Below are 16,962 nucleotides of genomic sequence, written 5' to 3'. Positions count from 1 at the left end.
CCACTGGTGAGCTGTGAGAGAGTGTTTACAATGACCGTCCGCAGGCATGGCTGCCCACAGCTCCCAGTGGCCGTGGTTCACCGTTCCCAGCCAATGGGAGCTGCAGGAAGCGGTGGACAGCATGTCCCCGCGGCCTGCGCCACTTCCTGCAGCTCCCATTTGCTGAGAACAGTGAACTGCGGCCACTGGGAGCTGTGGGCGGCCGTGCCTGTGGACAGTTAATGTAAACAAACTGTCTTGTGGCCCGCCAGTGGATTACCGTGATGGGCCGTGTGTGGCCTGCTGCCCACAGGTTGCCCATCACTGGCTTAAAAGGTAGAGGGTTTAAGGTCGCAGGCGAGTGAAAAATAGCTGAATTATTTTGTCTTGAATGAGATTGTGGAAGATATAAAAAATTGTTCATAGACTAATGACAAATATGCAGGTGCTTCTTGTTCTATTAGGAACCAGAAAGAATGTATGTATATTTTGTGATGTACCTTGATTGGAACCTTTCAACTGGGTTCTGTGGATGGGCCAGTATTTAGTGTGCAAGTCTGGGACTCAGGAAAATCATCTTCAGTTGAGACAGGAAGGATGGACCAGTGGTTAAGATCCTACTGGAGGGGTTGGGAAACCCAGGTTGAATTCTTTGCTCCCCCGCAGACTTCTTATGTGACTTTGGTCAAGTCACTTAGTCTCCCTTAGTTTTGCCATGTGTGAAATGGGGATAATAGCACTTCCCTAGCTCACAGGCATGTTGTGAGGCTAAATACATTAAAATTGTGAGGTGGTCAGATGGGACCATGTCAGTAATCTAAGGTGTAGAGATATAGCATTCAAATGGCCTGGGCAATTACAGAAGCAATAAACTACTGAGAATTTATAGTCCAAGTGATTTGTAGTGTGTGACCAGGTTGCAGAATGGGTGTAATTTTGGGTGAGGGCCAGCATAAATCCTTACTGTATGCATAGGTAAAACACAAATTCATTCCAGTGGAAATGGCCTGTATATAAGTCAGATCCCCAATAACTGAAAGATCTAGTTCTGTATAAAATCTTGCACAAACTCTGCATTTTGTTGCATTTCACCCAAAAAGTGCATTGGTCCCGTTACATTATAGGTATTACAGAGAAAACGTGGTAAAACAACTGAAACAACTTGATTGTTCCTGATATGTATTAAAAAAGAATTTGATTTTTCTTGTCTTCAGTCAAGAAGAAAAAAATAATAGAATTCCAGGGACTAATTCACCCACTGAGTTGCTCTAATTATAAGCTGGTGTAGAACCTTTAAAATCAATGTTGTTACACTGTCATAAATCCAAAGCAACAATTTGATGAATCAGGACCGCTGTCTATATAGTCCCTGGTTTACTCAAAATAAGGAACTTAATTTTATTACAATTGGGGAAAATATTGCTTAATTCTTTCATTGTAGACTATTATCCAGTGGTCATCATTCCAGCAGGAGCACGTAGTATTGAAATCCAGGAATTGCACATCTCTACCAGCTATCTTGCAGTGCGCAACCTGAATAAGAAGTATTATCTAACAGGGGACTGGACAATTGACTGGCCAGGAAAGTTCTCCTTTGCTGGGACAATTTTTGATTATCAACGCTCTTTTAATCATCCAGAGAGTCTATATGCAGCAGGGCCGACTAATGAGACGCTCGTCTTTGAAGTAAGCTTTCTCCTGTTTCTTCTATCATTGATGTCTATTACAGAATTAACCACGACAGCTTTAGCTCACGGCTGTAGCTCTCAGACAGATTAAAGAATAGCATTGAGTCATGGTACTATTCAGACTTAATTGTATAGTCATGCTAGACTGAAAGGCCTTTCACCAGTTTGTCGAGGTCTGGGATTTAGTAAACTGTCACAAGGCTAGTGAAAAGGAAAATGTGTAAAACACACTACACCGCGTTATTTCTGAGTTGCCACACAATTGTAATGGAGATTATAGCTTCATTCAATAAATGTTATACAATAAAATTCAGTGACATGCAAACTAAATACCAAACAGCATGGTAAAGCGTAAGAGACACATTTTCAAATATTTCCTCTGAAGCTATATGCACATACAGGCTTTTGTGCATGCGGATTAGGTCATTGATTGTCTAAACACTACTCGTGGGTGCCTACGCAATTTCCATTCATGCAGTTTTGTAGCTAACACCATGTGGGGGGAGAGGGGGAGATTTTTCACAATCAAGTTACTATCGCCTGGTCTGTCTGCTATGTGTCCTCAGATCAGTGCAGCAGAAAGTGAACTTAGTGCTCATGTCATTTTTGGGTTGGTTTCGTTTTAGAATTGCAGCACTTTTGCTCTGGGTAAGGAAAATCCTTTTCTTACCGAGTTGCTTTACCAGACTTTCCTTTAATGTGTCCCAGAACACTTGATGGCCAACTGCTAGTTGATGATAGTTACAGAGGCCCTAGCTACATTATTTTACCTCTTTCCCTGGAAATCTCTGACAAGTCTCTGGAACCTCCAGCTTGTCCATTTGGCATGTTTTGACTCATCCTTCACTGTCAGAGTGGGGAAGCAGCTCTTCCCCCAGGGAGTTCAACTCTTTCCCACCCCATGCACAAGTGCTCAGATTAGATCACTACCAAATGCATTATTTTGCCTTCAGTGCACATGTGGAGGATGACGTTCAGTGTTGTACATCTTTCTCTGAGGCAGCCGTGTCTGGTCCTACACCCCATTACATTCAAAATACTTGTAATTTGAAAAAAGTGGTATCCTGCTGAAACTTTGCAGCGATGATTAACAAGTCTAAAGCTTCACATCTCACCTCTCCTTCATTCCTCTGTGCAGTAAAACGAAGCCACAATAAGATCTCTTTACACCACAGTGTGACATTTCTGCTTTCTTGGCTTCTTTCAGTGTTAGCCAGACCTTTACATTTATTTAGTATAGTTTTTATCTGGAATATTTAATAGTTGAGTTAAATCTTACTTAGTCTTTAAAAGGCTCTAATTCAGGGAAATATTTAAGTCTGTGCTTAATTTTGTCCTTAAATCCCATCGAAGCCAATGGGATTTAAGCCCGTGCCTGAGTGCTTTGGTTTGGGAGGGATTGCTGAAGGGGGTCAAAAGAATTTTCTTATGTTGCAGTATATCTTGATATTTTGTACTTTTTAAAAGCTACTAATTTCTTTCATTCTCTGTCTGTTTGTCTATTGACATGAACGTTTTAGCCTTCGGAGGGAAACGTTTCAGATGCGAAGCCCGGACTGTGCAGTCATGTCCAAAATAGCCTTATACCAAAGCTACTAGTATATGTACAAATACTAAGAAATAGTACATTAAAATCCTGGGAATCTAATTCATCATAATGCAGTGTAATTTGAGCTATATTATTATAACCCTGAAGACTGAAGTATGAATAGTAAATTGACATAGAAAGTGATCTGTTTTGTTGCAGATTATGCAAATACTCTGCAAAAATATATTTTAAAAACCTGGTTTTAATGCCAGATAACTCATCTATTTTCATCCTATCAAATTATGCTGAAGAGCTTCACTTAGGTTTAACATTTAACTTCAGGCTATTGCTCCTCTGAGAGCTTATTTAAACTTCCCATGTATTTTTATTGAAATACCTACACTACTAGCATTGGCAACCAGGGACTTTAATGACTAGAAAAGTTACAGTGCATGTAGGGCTATGTATTCCAAAAATATATAATCTATGGACTGTTATTAATATATATATATATATATATATATTTATCCTCTATAATTTAAGTGACATTCAATGGACTTTATTCTTAAGCAATGCAAAGCATGTTGCTTTCAAAGAGGTATACTATTTTGGCTCCATCAATTACTCTAAGCTATGAAAAAGCCAATCCAAAATATAAACAAACACAAATCCATTATTAGAAACCAATGTAAACCTAAAATGTAACATGACAATTTACTATTTCAGTACAAATGATGAAGCAGATCCTGCTTCAACTATAAATACCTAAGATAGGCAGACAGCATATTGCAAGGGGTATTTGAGCATGCTGTTTTTTAAACTCTCATGCACCTTTTCAGAGAAGCATGCACAGCAACCTTGGGGGCCCAATCCTGCCAACATTTTTCTCACAAGGGTTTTTATTTCCATGAAATAAGCATTTGTAGGATCAGGCCCTTATATATTGACAACTTTCTGTCTAAAAAATTGGGTGTTCTTTTTAAAATGTATATGATACTTTATATACAATGTTGTTGTAGCCACATCAGTCCCAGGATGTTAGCAAGACAAGGTGGGTAAGGAAATTTCTTTTATTGGACCGACTTCTGTTGGTGAGAGAGACCAGCTTTCAAGCTACAGAAAGCTCTTCCTCAGATCTGGGAAAGGTACTCAGACCTTTCCCAGACCTGAAGAAGAGCTCTGTGTAGCTCGAAAGCTGGTCTCTCGCATCAGCAGAAGCTGGTCCAATAAAAGAAATTACCTTACCCATCTTGCGTCTATGATGCTATATAATTGTCAGTATTCTTCCAAGGCCCAAGAGCAATTCAATTACTAGTTTCTGGAGAAGATTTCTGTAGGAGGGCACAATGGGTGCCCTTGTAAAAACCCACAGTGCATGTATTACTGGTGTTTGCATGTGTAAATTGAGTAAATGTATGCACATATAAAGGAGTGAGGTTCCTACATCTGTGCATGCCAATGCAAGGTTTTATGAGTGCACCGGTTGCATCTTCAGTATGATCCTTTGCATGGTAGATCCACATTGCTTGAGCTTACTTATCTGTGCATTCCAGCACTCTCCAAAATGTCTCTATGAGATCCAGTTTGTACAGCATGAACCATGTTTTAAGAGATGGGAAGGCGATTGAAGCAAGATGAATTCATATTACATTTTTTGTTTGCTGACAATTTTTAAGATCCCTGGATTGTTTTTCTGGCACATACATACATTGTTTCCTTTTTACTTTCAGGAGATAAAGTATTAAAAATCACTGAAGGCCACATTAAGGAATTACCACATTCCCTCAGTAAGGGGCATCACACACTTGCACAAGTTCACCTTCTTCCTCTAAACGGGAAGTATCTGGGATCAGCCCTTTATCCCATGACCTTAACCTGTGCCTGCCTGGCTGTGCTGGCTGCAGCCCTGTGGGGCCAGATAAAGGTTCCATCCACTCGTTGCCCCTGCCTCCTCATTCCCAGCTTATCTATTTAGATAAGGAAGAGCAGAAATGGGGATGCTGCTCTCCCCTTGCCTTGGGCCGTGCAAGGAAGCAAGTGGGACCTTATGCCTCCTTCCCTGCCTGGATACATTAAACAGTGACAATCTTGCCCTAAGATTCCACTAAATATTTCATGAAAAATGCACCTAAGGGATTTTGGTTTTCCACCCCATCAAACTTCAGCTGAGCACCTCATTTAATCTAAAACTTTACAGTATTCATTAAAATACTATTCACAAATTGGTGTATGGCAAGAAAAGCATGATGCAGTGCTTTTCATATTTATATTGGAATATTACAAATATATATATATATATATATAATTATGGGAACCAGTCATACCAAGGAAGACAAACGGGAGTGAATCTATAATTTAGCTGGGTTGCGGGGCAGAAATACGAACTTCCATGGCCAACTATTTTTTGGTGGAAGAGAATAAAATTGTGATGAGAACGAGGAATGAAATGCATGAGGGCAATGGTGTTTCATTACATGCTTTGTTAAAATTGCAAAAGCTCAATGAGATTTCAAAATCCACCAGAGGTTTTCCAGATAGGGCAGTGAGTGGAATCTCAGGTGGTAAAGTGCAGCAGTTACTCTGTATGCCAGTGCTTCATGGAATCAGTGCAAAGTCCTGAAGTTACAGTGAGTAATATTTATAGTTTGCTGATTGTGGGTTTACAGAAGCCAATGAAAACTGAAACAACAAAAGCCCAGATTCACTGTGGATTCACAACCTAGCTCCCCAAATGGCCAGATTTTGGCTGGATGAAAAAATAGACAAAGCTTTATTGTGGTAGAAATGTGATAGTTAAATGATAATCTGGGATCAGGAATTAATACTAGGCTTTTAACATATGGTTTTGGTAAGGCAATTGTGTCATCTTAAGTGGAGACATACTAGAATATTTTTAAATTAAATTCAATGCTCAACACTATTACATTTGTCTGAGATTCAGACATAGGTAATTTAAGGTCACCTGGTTTCAATTTAAAGACGTTGTCAGCGTTTTTCAAAGAATTTAGCAAGAGATTTAGCTCAAGAAAGAACTTATTGTGGGTTCAACACTCCATTTGCCTAGTCTTAGAAATCAGGCCTGACAATGGTGGGAAATAAGCATTGAAAATATGTTCTCCATATTAGGTTAGCATCAGTAAGCAAAACAGCAAGGAGAACTTGGTCATCAAAAATTATGCAGTTTTCCAAAGGAGCTTGCAATGGGTCACTGACTTCCAGTGGCTCAAAACACTCAGTCACTTCCCACCATTGGCTAGAATTGTGGGTAAGGGTTTAAACTAAATGCCACTATTTAGTGGGAAATTTATCATAGATGTGAGAGAATAAAGTAGCTTGACCAGGGTTGGATAAATTGATTGCAATTCAAGATAATGTGCTACCATATCACCTGCTTTATATCCATATGTGAAAGCACAGTGACTTTCTCAAGATGATATGACGTAAAATCATTGGGAACATTAAAGTCTTCAGCAAACATACCTGAGAGATTGAATCAAGGAAAAAATGAAAATTCTGTGAAAGATGATGGGTTTATCTCAACAGCAATAAGTAGCAGATGGATGGGATGTTTTACAAAGAGACGAACATTCACAGGAAGAGAAGGTGCATGTAGCTTCAAAGCAGGAAAAGATGTCTAATTAAAACCAGTAAATCACTTCCTCTTTGTTGAATGGGAAAAAGGAAAGGAAGCCAGGTGGAACGACTTTACAGATTATCTAGCTGCCACTGGGAGACAGCCAGGTTGCAGTTATAAAGCGTTACATTTGTTATTAGCTACTAGATGATAAATTTGTATTGATTTCCCCTAAAGAGAAAGTGAGTTGAAGAGAGCAGAGATGTTGCTTATAAGATACAGATGTAGATCCTACATAAGGGATAAAAGGATCCTGCTTTGGTGAAAAGAGATTAGCTGGACAGTATCCCTTAAAATCGTGCATTTAGCATGTGAACAGTAGAAAGAAGGAGACAGAATAACAAAAGAGGATAAATCTGAAACAGCTGCAAGTAGGAATGAAATCATACAGGACTTTCCAAAGATACCTCTTGTTGATTTTTAAATGACCTTAGAGGAATTGGCTGAAGAGTCCTGATTTCTCATAAGCTAATTGTAAGATATTATGATGCCATCTAGAAATTTTTAAAAGGATATAAACCCTTGTGTTTCACAGCTTAAGCCAATTCTGGTCTCATTTACACCAGTGAAAACAGAGTAAATTCTGTAGAAATCAGTGGAATAACTCAAGATTTATGGAGGTGTAAATGAAATCAGAATCTGGCTCAGTATATTGAAAATTAACAGGAAGTAAAGTTTTTTTTGTATAACTAAGCTGCCAAAGAAATATATTCGATTTGTAACCTACTAGGAATGCCAGTCTGTTAAATGTCAGATTGGTTCATGATAAGTGAAAACTGCAATGTTCTTTCCAAGAACACCACCAGTTCAACAAGATACAATTTTCCCCACACAGAAGCCTGCAGACTTATTGGTCTACCATCACTGGTGATACCTCACCTATAGAAATGACTAATCAGTCCCAGAGATGGAAATGACCACAAAAATCTGGATCCATATTTAAAACTTCTCAAAATTCGGGTGAGGTAGGATTCAGCGTTTTGATTCAAGTCCATCTTTGAACATTACACAGATGCAGTATGAGAAAATATAAAAAATATGTAGTGATGCTTGCTGGTTCTAAACAGTTGACAAAATGAATGATTATTTCCATAAAGGCCAGGTAGGCAATAACTAGCATGATAGCATTATGTGGTTCTTGTTTTAAAATATATTTATTTCTAATTACAACTTTTGTCTGCCTGCCTTTCCCAGAAATAATCATAGTTTTCTCGACTAGCTACAAGCACCACTTGTAAGTTGGCTTGTATATCGTGCACTGTCAGGCTTTTATCGTAAGTCAATGAAATTAATAAATATATTAAGAGTGGCTTAATTTATGCTTGTTACATGAAAACCCAGTTTAAAACTAAAAAAGCCAGTCCTAATAAGGATGTGTTGATAGGCATTTAAAAGGTTTGACTCACAAATTTAGGTATTACATGGGAAACCTGGGATAGCAATGAAAAAAGGGCCTTGAACAGAGAAGCAGATGCACAGCTGGTTTAGAAAATTTATTGTTTTAGCTTTGAAATCAAAATTAGCAGCAAAAGAAAAGGTTTATTTACTCAAGAGAATTCAATTTATCCATTGTTTTAACATTTTATGCCCTAAGCAAAAGCTGCAGTTCTCTTTCTTCAGAATAGATTTGGCAGATTCCAGGCCATAGAGCCTGTGGTTTTCAGACTCAAGAAGCTGTAAATTTTATAACTCTGCGCCCTGCGGTCCGAGCTGCTGAGTGTTGTGTCTGAAGTCAGGTGGTTGCTGTGTTAAAGGTAGACATTAAACAGTTCTATAGAGGACCTGGAAATGTTTAAGAAGGTTGTTTGCCAGCTGTAAATTTGGGAGCAAATGCCAGTTGGCTGAAAAGTCTCTGGAATGAGTCCAGTTAAGTAGACTGAAACTGGAGGTCTTTCCAAATTTGTAGGTCTAACAACTTGGCTATATATGCAGACTTTAAATATTGGGTTATTAAGGAAGGGCTTTATAGCAAATGTTTGAAAATATGACAGAAGAGCTATGTATATGCTTGTTTCTTTGGCAAATTGCAACTTTCCTTGATGATAACTTATATGAACATTACACAATACATTTAACATGAATGCCATGGAATATAAATTATATTTATGCAATTTTCAGTTGTACAATACTTGGTCTGCAATATTTTAATACAGCTAGATTATGTCCCCTGTTACTAGGCTGAGCAGGGGTATAAGGAGGCATTAGGTCCCTCTCTCCCCTTGCTAAGCATACCCAGCTCTTACATCCAAATTTGATGCAGAATGCAGTCCCTGTTCTCCCAGTATCTCCTCCTGTGATCAAGTGGTTAGGAGGCTTCTAACTTATGCTGCTTACTGGCCAGAGTAGCTGAGCAGATATAAATAGGGAATTAATGTGTACCTTTTCACTGGCTGCAGTAATTTGTTCTTCTTTATTCAGCTTCCCTAACAGCTTCTAACACTTATTTTTAAAACCATCAGCAGTCCAAGGCTGCATGTAAAAAAAAATACATTCATTTGAAAAAGCAAACATTTGTAGAAATAAATAATATGTCATTAGTATTGGCAGTGCCACATAACATCAGGGTCCTATTGTGCTGGGCACTATATAATTACACAGTGGACATGATCTGGGACTCATCAATGTGTTACTGGCACCTTTCCTCTTGTGGGAAGGTCAGACAAGGTATGCTGTTTTTACAAAAGCCTTTATGAATCAATTTACATGTCATATGGCAGCATTTGGTCACCTGAGCAGGGTCACTGAATGGGCTAATCAGAGCTATCTCTGGAGACTGCAGTAAATAGAAAACATCCTTATGTGTAAGGTCTTTGGGGCAGGGACTGTCTTCTTTGTTTGTAAAACATGTAGCACAGAGGAGTCCTGGTTCATGATTGGGACGCTTAAATGCTACTGCAATAGAATTAATAAATAATAGTAATAATAATTATTATTATTATTGAACTGCTTTTGTATGCCAACAAATCCTTCACAGTAGCCTTTCAGTTTATTTTATAGGCCAAGCTGGTAGCACTCAGTGACCTGACATGACCCACTGTAAGACCCTTACTCAGATGCTTATATCTTTGCCAAACTTGAATCATTTGGGCTGAGGTTTCTGCCTCAGGATTTGGGGGAGGGGAGAAGGTTTGTTTTCTTTTTTGGAAAATTTCAGCCAAAAGAGTTTAGCCATTTCTGAGACTGAGGATGGGAGGGGGTGGGAATAATGTTTTGACCATGTTAAAAATTTGTAGTGTCCTTTACTTGGAAAGCTGTAGCACTCCCCGGCTTTGGAGCAGGGATTTGAAATTTGGTATGGAGGTGGCCTTTATGTCAGATTTTCCCTTTGAAAATCTGCCCAAATATGGCCAAGTTATAAACCTTTGAAAAAAAATCAGTTTGTGCATGTTCAGAAGAGACTTGCCAGGGCACCGTAGTTAAATTCCCCAAAGATTCTGTCTGCACTGAGCATGTTTCAGCCAGGGCTGAATAGGACTTTCCCTGCAATTGTAGCTCTAGGATGCTGTGGGCAGGACATGAGCACCAGAACTGAGATTGGGATTCTCAGTGCCCCCTTCTGATGCCTGGGCAGCAGCATGTTCAGTCGCACGTTTCCAGAACACCAGACATGGGGTGCTGGTGGATATGGCATTGGCCTGCCCCTGCTGGCATGACCTCATATGCACAGTACATGCGAGGTCACACTGCACGGGGGATGCCATTTTAAAGACTGGGCATACCACTGGCATGGCCATGCACACATGCTGGGCATGAGAGGTCATGGTGGCAGGGATGCGGGAGCGAGACATTATGGTGTCCCCCACATCTGGTTTTGTCTCAGTACCAGATGGAGGACAAATATTACAAAAGCAGGACTGTCTGGTTTAAGACCAGATGAGTGGCCTGCCTACCAGGCAGTGAGGAGGAGGAAATTGCCTGATTCAAATGCAGATGGGACAAGAGCCAGACCTGGGACTGAGTCAGGGAGTCTGGGTGAACAGGAGGGAGACTGTGACTGGAGGTTGACAAGAGCGTGAAATTGGACATAGGAGTTGCCTAGAGCCAGGGCCGGCTCCAGGGTTTTTGCTGCCCCAAGCAGCGCAAAAAAAAAAAAGCCGCAATCATGATCAGCTCTACTGCCGCCGCTTCACAATTCGGCGGCAATTCGGTGGCTGGTCCTTCACTCCCAGAGGGACTGAGGGACTCGCTGCCGAATTGCTGCTGGAGACCCGGACATGCCGCCTCTCACCGTTGGCCGCCCCGAGCAGCTGCACACTCCCTTGCAGAGGCTGGAATGGAACCCAAGATCCCTGCATCTCAATTCCTCTGCTGTCAGCAAATATTTGAGAAAACCACTGGAAAAGCTGTGTCTCTCATCCCTCTGTAGAGCTGGTCTATATAGCAATTCGCAACCTACTATTGTTATCAGTTACTCTGCTAGCTGAGGTGACAGGGATCTTTGTGGTGGATCTAAAAGTTCCAACCCTGCTGGTGGCTCGTGCAGGTGTCAATATGGTGCTACATGATAGAATTTCTGTTTATTCAGTTTGCTTTTTAAAAAACCTAGCAAGTTATACACATTGACACATTACCAGAGTGTTATTAAGGTTGCAAAGTCAAGCACTTGAAAATTAGGAAATGCCAGAAATAAGGTTGCAACACTAATTTTTCCCTCCCTCACCCACTCCCTGCATGTGCATTCTGATACAGTCTTTAATTATATAATCATATGCTACCTTTTGAAAGGACCCCCGCCTCATTCAGTGCACAGAATGGACCTGCTCTGGGGACAGAATAGGGCTGTACAGTGAAGGAACCTGTTTGTCTGTAAGACTCCTGCTTTATTTGATACAGAAGCTGGAAGGTGTGTAATGAATGAAGCAGGGTATTGTAGGAAGAAAAGGGATGGTCTTACATTAAAGGCAGTAGAATGCTGCTCTGGAGAATTGGATTCTATCCCTGCCTGTGCCACAGAGTTACTGTGTGATGCTGGGCAAGTCACTTACACCAAACATTTTACAGGTGGCCACTAATGGTGTGTTTCTCATTTTATGAAAGTCCAGCTTGAGATCATGGGGCGGATCTCTCTCTGCTTCAACTGAAGTCAATTGGAATTGTGCTTTCAATATATACAGTGCTCTATGATACCTACAATGAAAAAATCAGGTCCTAGGTGTCTCAGATGGGGCACCAAAAATTAATGGACATTTTTGACTTAAATCTCTCTGTGCATCAGATTCCTATCAGTAAAATGGGGATGATACCACCCTGTGACTTTACTGGGGTGTTGAGAACATTATTTAATGTTTGTGAAGCACTCACATGCTACAGCCATATGCCAAAATGAATAGTTCTGCCTTCTGAGCATGGGTTGATCATTGTGCAGTAAATAAGGCATTGAGCCACACATTAAACAATGAGGATAAAACTAAATATAAAATAGTGTCTCATAAAGCAAACATCACCCATTGTGTGCACCAAAAAAGGCAGGGGTCCTGTGGACAAATAGTACATGATCATGTAATTAAAGACTGTATCATAATATATATGCACAGAAAGGCCAAATTAAGGTTACACAGACAACCTTAATTCCAGTATTTCCTAATTTTTGAGTGTTTGACTGAATAATGTAGTTCTTCTGTGTAGTATTACTAGAAGGTGACACTTGATTCTATCTTCATATGTATACTATAAACATTAATATTGACTATTCTTTAAAATGCGACAATGGATAATTACTTTAAATACTATTACATACATGCATACTAAACATACCTTAGTGTTGTCATGAATCAAACTCTGTGCTCATAGCCATATGTTGTTTCCACCACTGGTTTCACATAAAATACCCAAATTTAAACTCATCTGAGTATTAGGTGTTTTGTATCTGAATCTTGCAATAAACCAGAGTATGCTATTATTCTGCTGGATGAATATATTTTGCCTGTTACAGACCTGAACGCCTATATTCCCAGTTTGGATCAATATCAAGATTCACACACTGAAATAAAATATCTGGCTAGTAGCAATGGAAAATATATCATCCATTTTTTTTTCTGCAGATGTAAATAGCACTCTGTCCAGATCCTTCATATGTTCAACGTTATTGCACTGGAGTTCGTGTACATTTCTTCTAATTTTTTCACTGTCATGGGTCATTTCTTTTTTCCAATATATACATTTTCTGAATAGTTTAAATCCCTTGACTGCCTTTAAAAATTTATTATGTTGCTCTTGATCATAAAAAGATAAAATGAAAGTTTGCTGCTGGTTTTTGAAACCCGTCTGCTTAGCAGTGACTTCTACCTACATAGATCTATTTGTGCAGACATTTGGTGATACTGACTGCCCACTATATTTCACTAATGTCCCTGAAGTAAGTTATTAACATAGACTGGAATCCTATTTTAAACTGTAATGCTTATCAAAAACTGTGGTTAGGAAGTGAAGTGAACTGCACCTGCTCTATATCATTGTAATGGCCATATTGTTCAAGGAGTAAAACTTAATAGAACACTGTAATTTTAGAAGTATTACATATGAGGCACGGTTTCTATTGAACATGGATATTGCTGTATTTTAGCTGCCAAAACTCCCCTATCTAAAAGAAATGTTATAAAATGGAAATTTCTGCTTCAATTCAAATTTGAGTTCAAATATGTGTCAGGCTTTTATGAAGCTTGTAATTTTTTTGTTGTTGTTGTTGGAATGACTGCAGTAAATTTTAGGAAGTCATTCCCATGAAAGGTGCAATGTAATTCATCAGTAATATATTAAATATAGTGAAAACACACATCGAGGAGCACCACCAGCAGCCAGACCACCTGAATGAAGTGGCCACTGCATTATTAGAATCAAAGACATGTTTTCTATAAAATGTCTACTGTGGGCCAGGTCTTCCCAGACCAAAAATAGGATGGGTGATATGCCAGTGCACAAGGGAGCGATACAGACTTCCCCATCTTAGACATACTTGGGCTATGATCCTTGTCATAGCTCCATTGACGTCAATCACCCTCTGCCCAAAAGACTTTTCACCAGCAACTGCATTTGCTGTGGATTTACTGTGTGACTATAAGCATGCAGGAGTACCTGTTTAGCAGCAAAATAGCTATTTTGTGTCTCCAGGATCCAGAAGCAAGAGAGACATCTTCAACCACATCGACTCCAACCCTCACCCACATTCCTCCTTCACTCACTCAGACTCTGTTTCAGCAAGGTATTTAGCACTGAATGCCTTGCTGAATTGGAGTTCAGTGCTGGAAAGGATCAGCTAGCTTAACATCCTGCATAGCACAGGACATGGAGTTTCACCCAGCAACAGAGCCTGGGCTTCAAACAAGCACCTGAATCACCACAAGAAGAGTCCAGTACCGGTACAGAGCCCCAGTGGATTCAGGGATTCATGTTTTAAAGAGGCATTTATTCTGAGTAGCCAAGGAACATGTGGGGCAAGACCATACTGAGAAAAATATTTGTCATGGTGCTCTTGGTGCCACCTCATACCAGCAGATGCTATTTCCACTTCCTGAACCTGATCTGACTTCCACTGAACTCAATGGAGTCTTTCCATTGACTTTTAAGGGTGCTGACTCATGGCCCACATTTCGTGCACTATTCCACTGTGATCCCTGTTACGTGAAGTGCCATCCCCGCCAAGGTTTGGCCATATCACACCACTATTGGAACCAGGACATTTCAGTGTTACAAAGGTGCATTGTATGTGCAGGAGTTAGTTCTGAATACTCTTTCAGACATGTAACTTGTATAAAAATACTCCATATAGACATCTTTAAACATTCTCAGCTACCTTAGGAATTCCAGAATTTGCATATTTTTAATTCCCCTCTTTTTCCCCCCTAAACTCTTTAGATCCTGTTACAAGGCAAACATCCAGGTATTGCATGGGAATACACATTCCCCAAGATCATCAATGAGAACAAGACATCTGCCAAAAGACATAACTACTCCTGGGTGACAGTGCAGTCAGACTGCTCAGCTTCCTGTGGCGGGGGTAGGTAGCTTTCCTTCATCCCATCCTTTCTTTCTTTCATTCCTTTTTAAAACACACTCCACTCCAAATCTCTGTAGCTTTGTAAAGGTCTAAAACATCTTGTTAGGAGGCAATATAGAGCATGTGTAAATTTAATTCCAAATAGCTGAGTTCGTCAGAGTCTAGCTCTGAAAGTCCATGTAGCCAAATGATAAACTTTTTCTCTTGTTTTCCAGGAAACATTTTATTATACATTTATTTATTTTTTCTAAAACCTGGAAATTCTGTCATTAAACCAAATTCTGGGACAAAGAGTGGAGACAGGCAATAGGTATGAGAGAACACGTAGAAAGAAAATCTAAGCAAGGCTCATGTAAATATTTTGTAAGTTTCATTGACAGATTTACCAACAAATCAGTGGAACTACTCATGGAGTAAGGTGCTATTCAGCATGAGTAAGGGTATCAGAATCTGCCTCCCTGAAATTAGCACATAGGTAAACTCTCTATTTAAAAAATAGATAGCAGTACCCAGAAATGTCTCTGTATTTCCCAGATTTCTCTTTGTTGTGCCCACAGACTGTATGTAAAGTAAGTTACAAAGTAGAAAAGTGAATCTATGGAATGCTCTTAAATCATTTGCAGCCTCGAAATCAATGGACTATCTGTATATGGAATGAGCCTAGTATATGTTCCACAGAAAGTTTCAATGGGGTTATTTGTGTGAAGTAGGGTGAGAAGACTTTGGCTCAGAATAAATTCACTTGCAAACAAGAGCATACAGCTGTTTTGCACATTTACCAGTGTGTGTTTCAGAACTGCTTCAGAAGGCCCTGAAGTTCCAAATGGTTTGGGTTCAGACAAATGCAGTTTTCCTATGATTAACTCTTAATATGTTGAACTCATAGGGAAAGTTCCCAATTGACTTTTCCAGCAAATATGGTTCAAAGTAGATATGCACCAGGAACAGCAGCCTCAAAGAATGTAAAGATAGCTATATAAAGGTAGAATAAAAAGTTGACAAAAGGGTTTGATGGACCATTTCTAAACACTTGAGAAAAGCTCTAAGGAATTTTCTCTGCTCGTTTCTGCAGGTAGATGGAACTCAAAGAGTGGCTTTGTATTTGAGTCTTACATTTTGCAGATATCTGCCTGTGGTTTAAATTCTGCCAATTCACTGTTTGTCTTAAAAATGTTATATCTGACTTCAGTGGCAGTCGTCACACCTATATTGCAGAAAAGTGAATTAACATTAATACAAGTGGCCAAATTGGCCCCACCCATGTTACTCCATTGACATCCGTGGAATTGTATTAGGGATGAGTCTGGTCTATGTTATTTAACCTTCTACACTAATACCCTACATATAAGGAAAAAATGTAACAATTTATTTTATTGTATTTCTTTTTGATATTTCCTTTAGGGCACATTACAGCAAAAGCTATTTGTTTACAAGATCATCGTACACGAGTTAATTCGTCCTTTTGTGGCCCAAGGACAAAGCCTTTAACTGAAACAAAACTATGCAATGCTAATCCGTGCCCAGCATAGTAAGTGTTATTTATTCCTGTAGTGTTTACTATGTGTTTGTGTTTGCCATACTTTCTGATAGGCACATAGAACTGTATATCCCGCTAATTGGCTGAACCTACCACAGCCATGATTGTTATATGAACTCAGCACATTTAGTGAAGTGAAATTTAATGGGATTTGTTTTCCTATCCAGGAATATGTTGGTGGGATAAGTCAAAAAGATTTGCACTGTGGAATGGCCTTGTTTTAGTTAAAGTCTATAGTTTGTAATAAATTTAACACCCTTAAAAGTGGTCCAGTAATCGTTTGAAATTTCCTGCAAAAATTTAAAATTATAACACAGGACATTAAATCCAAATGGCAAATTATACAGTAGAGGCACAAAAAAATAGAGATAAGGTTTAAATAGCGGTAGAGTATCACGTGAGAGCCCCATATGCCTGCTTCAGCAGTTTCTTTGGGTTCCCTTTAGCCACACTATTGTCTGAATACTAATTTTAAGTAATCTTCCTAACCAAACAAAATCTGTTTGTATATGACTTATCTTCTGCCAAATGTATTTTTATCCAATGGGCTCAATTTCTTATAGACGGAAAAAAACAATCTCTGATGTTTCCAGCAGTCCTTTT

At 39.3% G+C, this 16,962-nt stretch overlaps 1 protein-coding gene across 3 annotated transcripts in view; it reads left to right on the top strand.

Annotated features, from left to right (window-relative positions):
- Nucleotides 1–16,962, top strand: part of ADAMTS18 (ADAM metallopeptidase with thrombospondin type 1 motif 18) — a 99,551-nt gene that overhangs the window by 66,950 nt on the left and 15,639 nt on the right. For all 3 annotated transcript variants that reach the window (XM_044987846.1, XM_044987845.1, XM_044987847.1), the window contains 3 exons: nt 1,421–1,665; nt 14,681–14,822; nt 16,224–16,350. In XM_044987846.1, the coding sequence (XP_044843781.1) occupies nt 1,421–1,665; nt 14,681–14,822; nt 16,224–16,350 (514 nt within the window). The remainder of the gene's footprint in view (nt 1–1,420; nt 1,666–14,680; nt 14,823–16,223; nt 16,351–16,962) is intronic.

This window comes from Mauremys mutica, chromosome 14 (genome assembly GCF_020497125.1).
Source record: "Mauremys mutica isolate MM-2020 ecotype Southern chromosome 14, ASM2049712v1, whole genome shotgun sequence".
Lineage (NCBI taxonomy): Eukaryota > Metazoa > Chordata > Testudines > Geoemydidae > Mauremys > Mauremys mutica.
The sequence above is the reverse complement of the archived record's forward strand: the minus strand, read 5'-3'. Positions and strand labels throughout refer to the sequence as shown.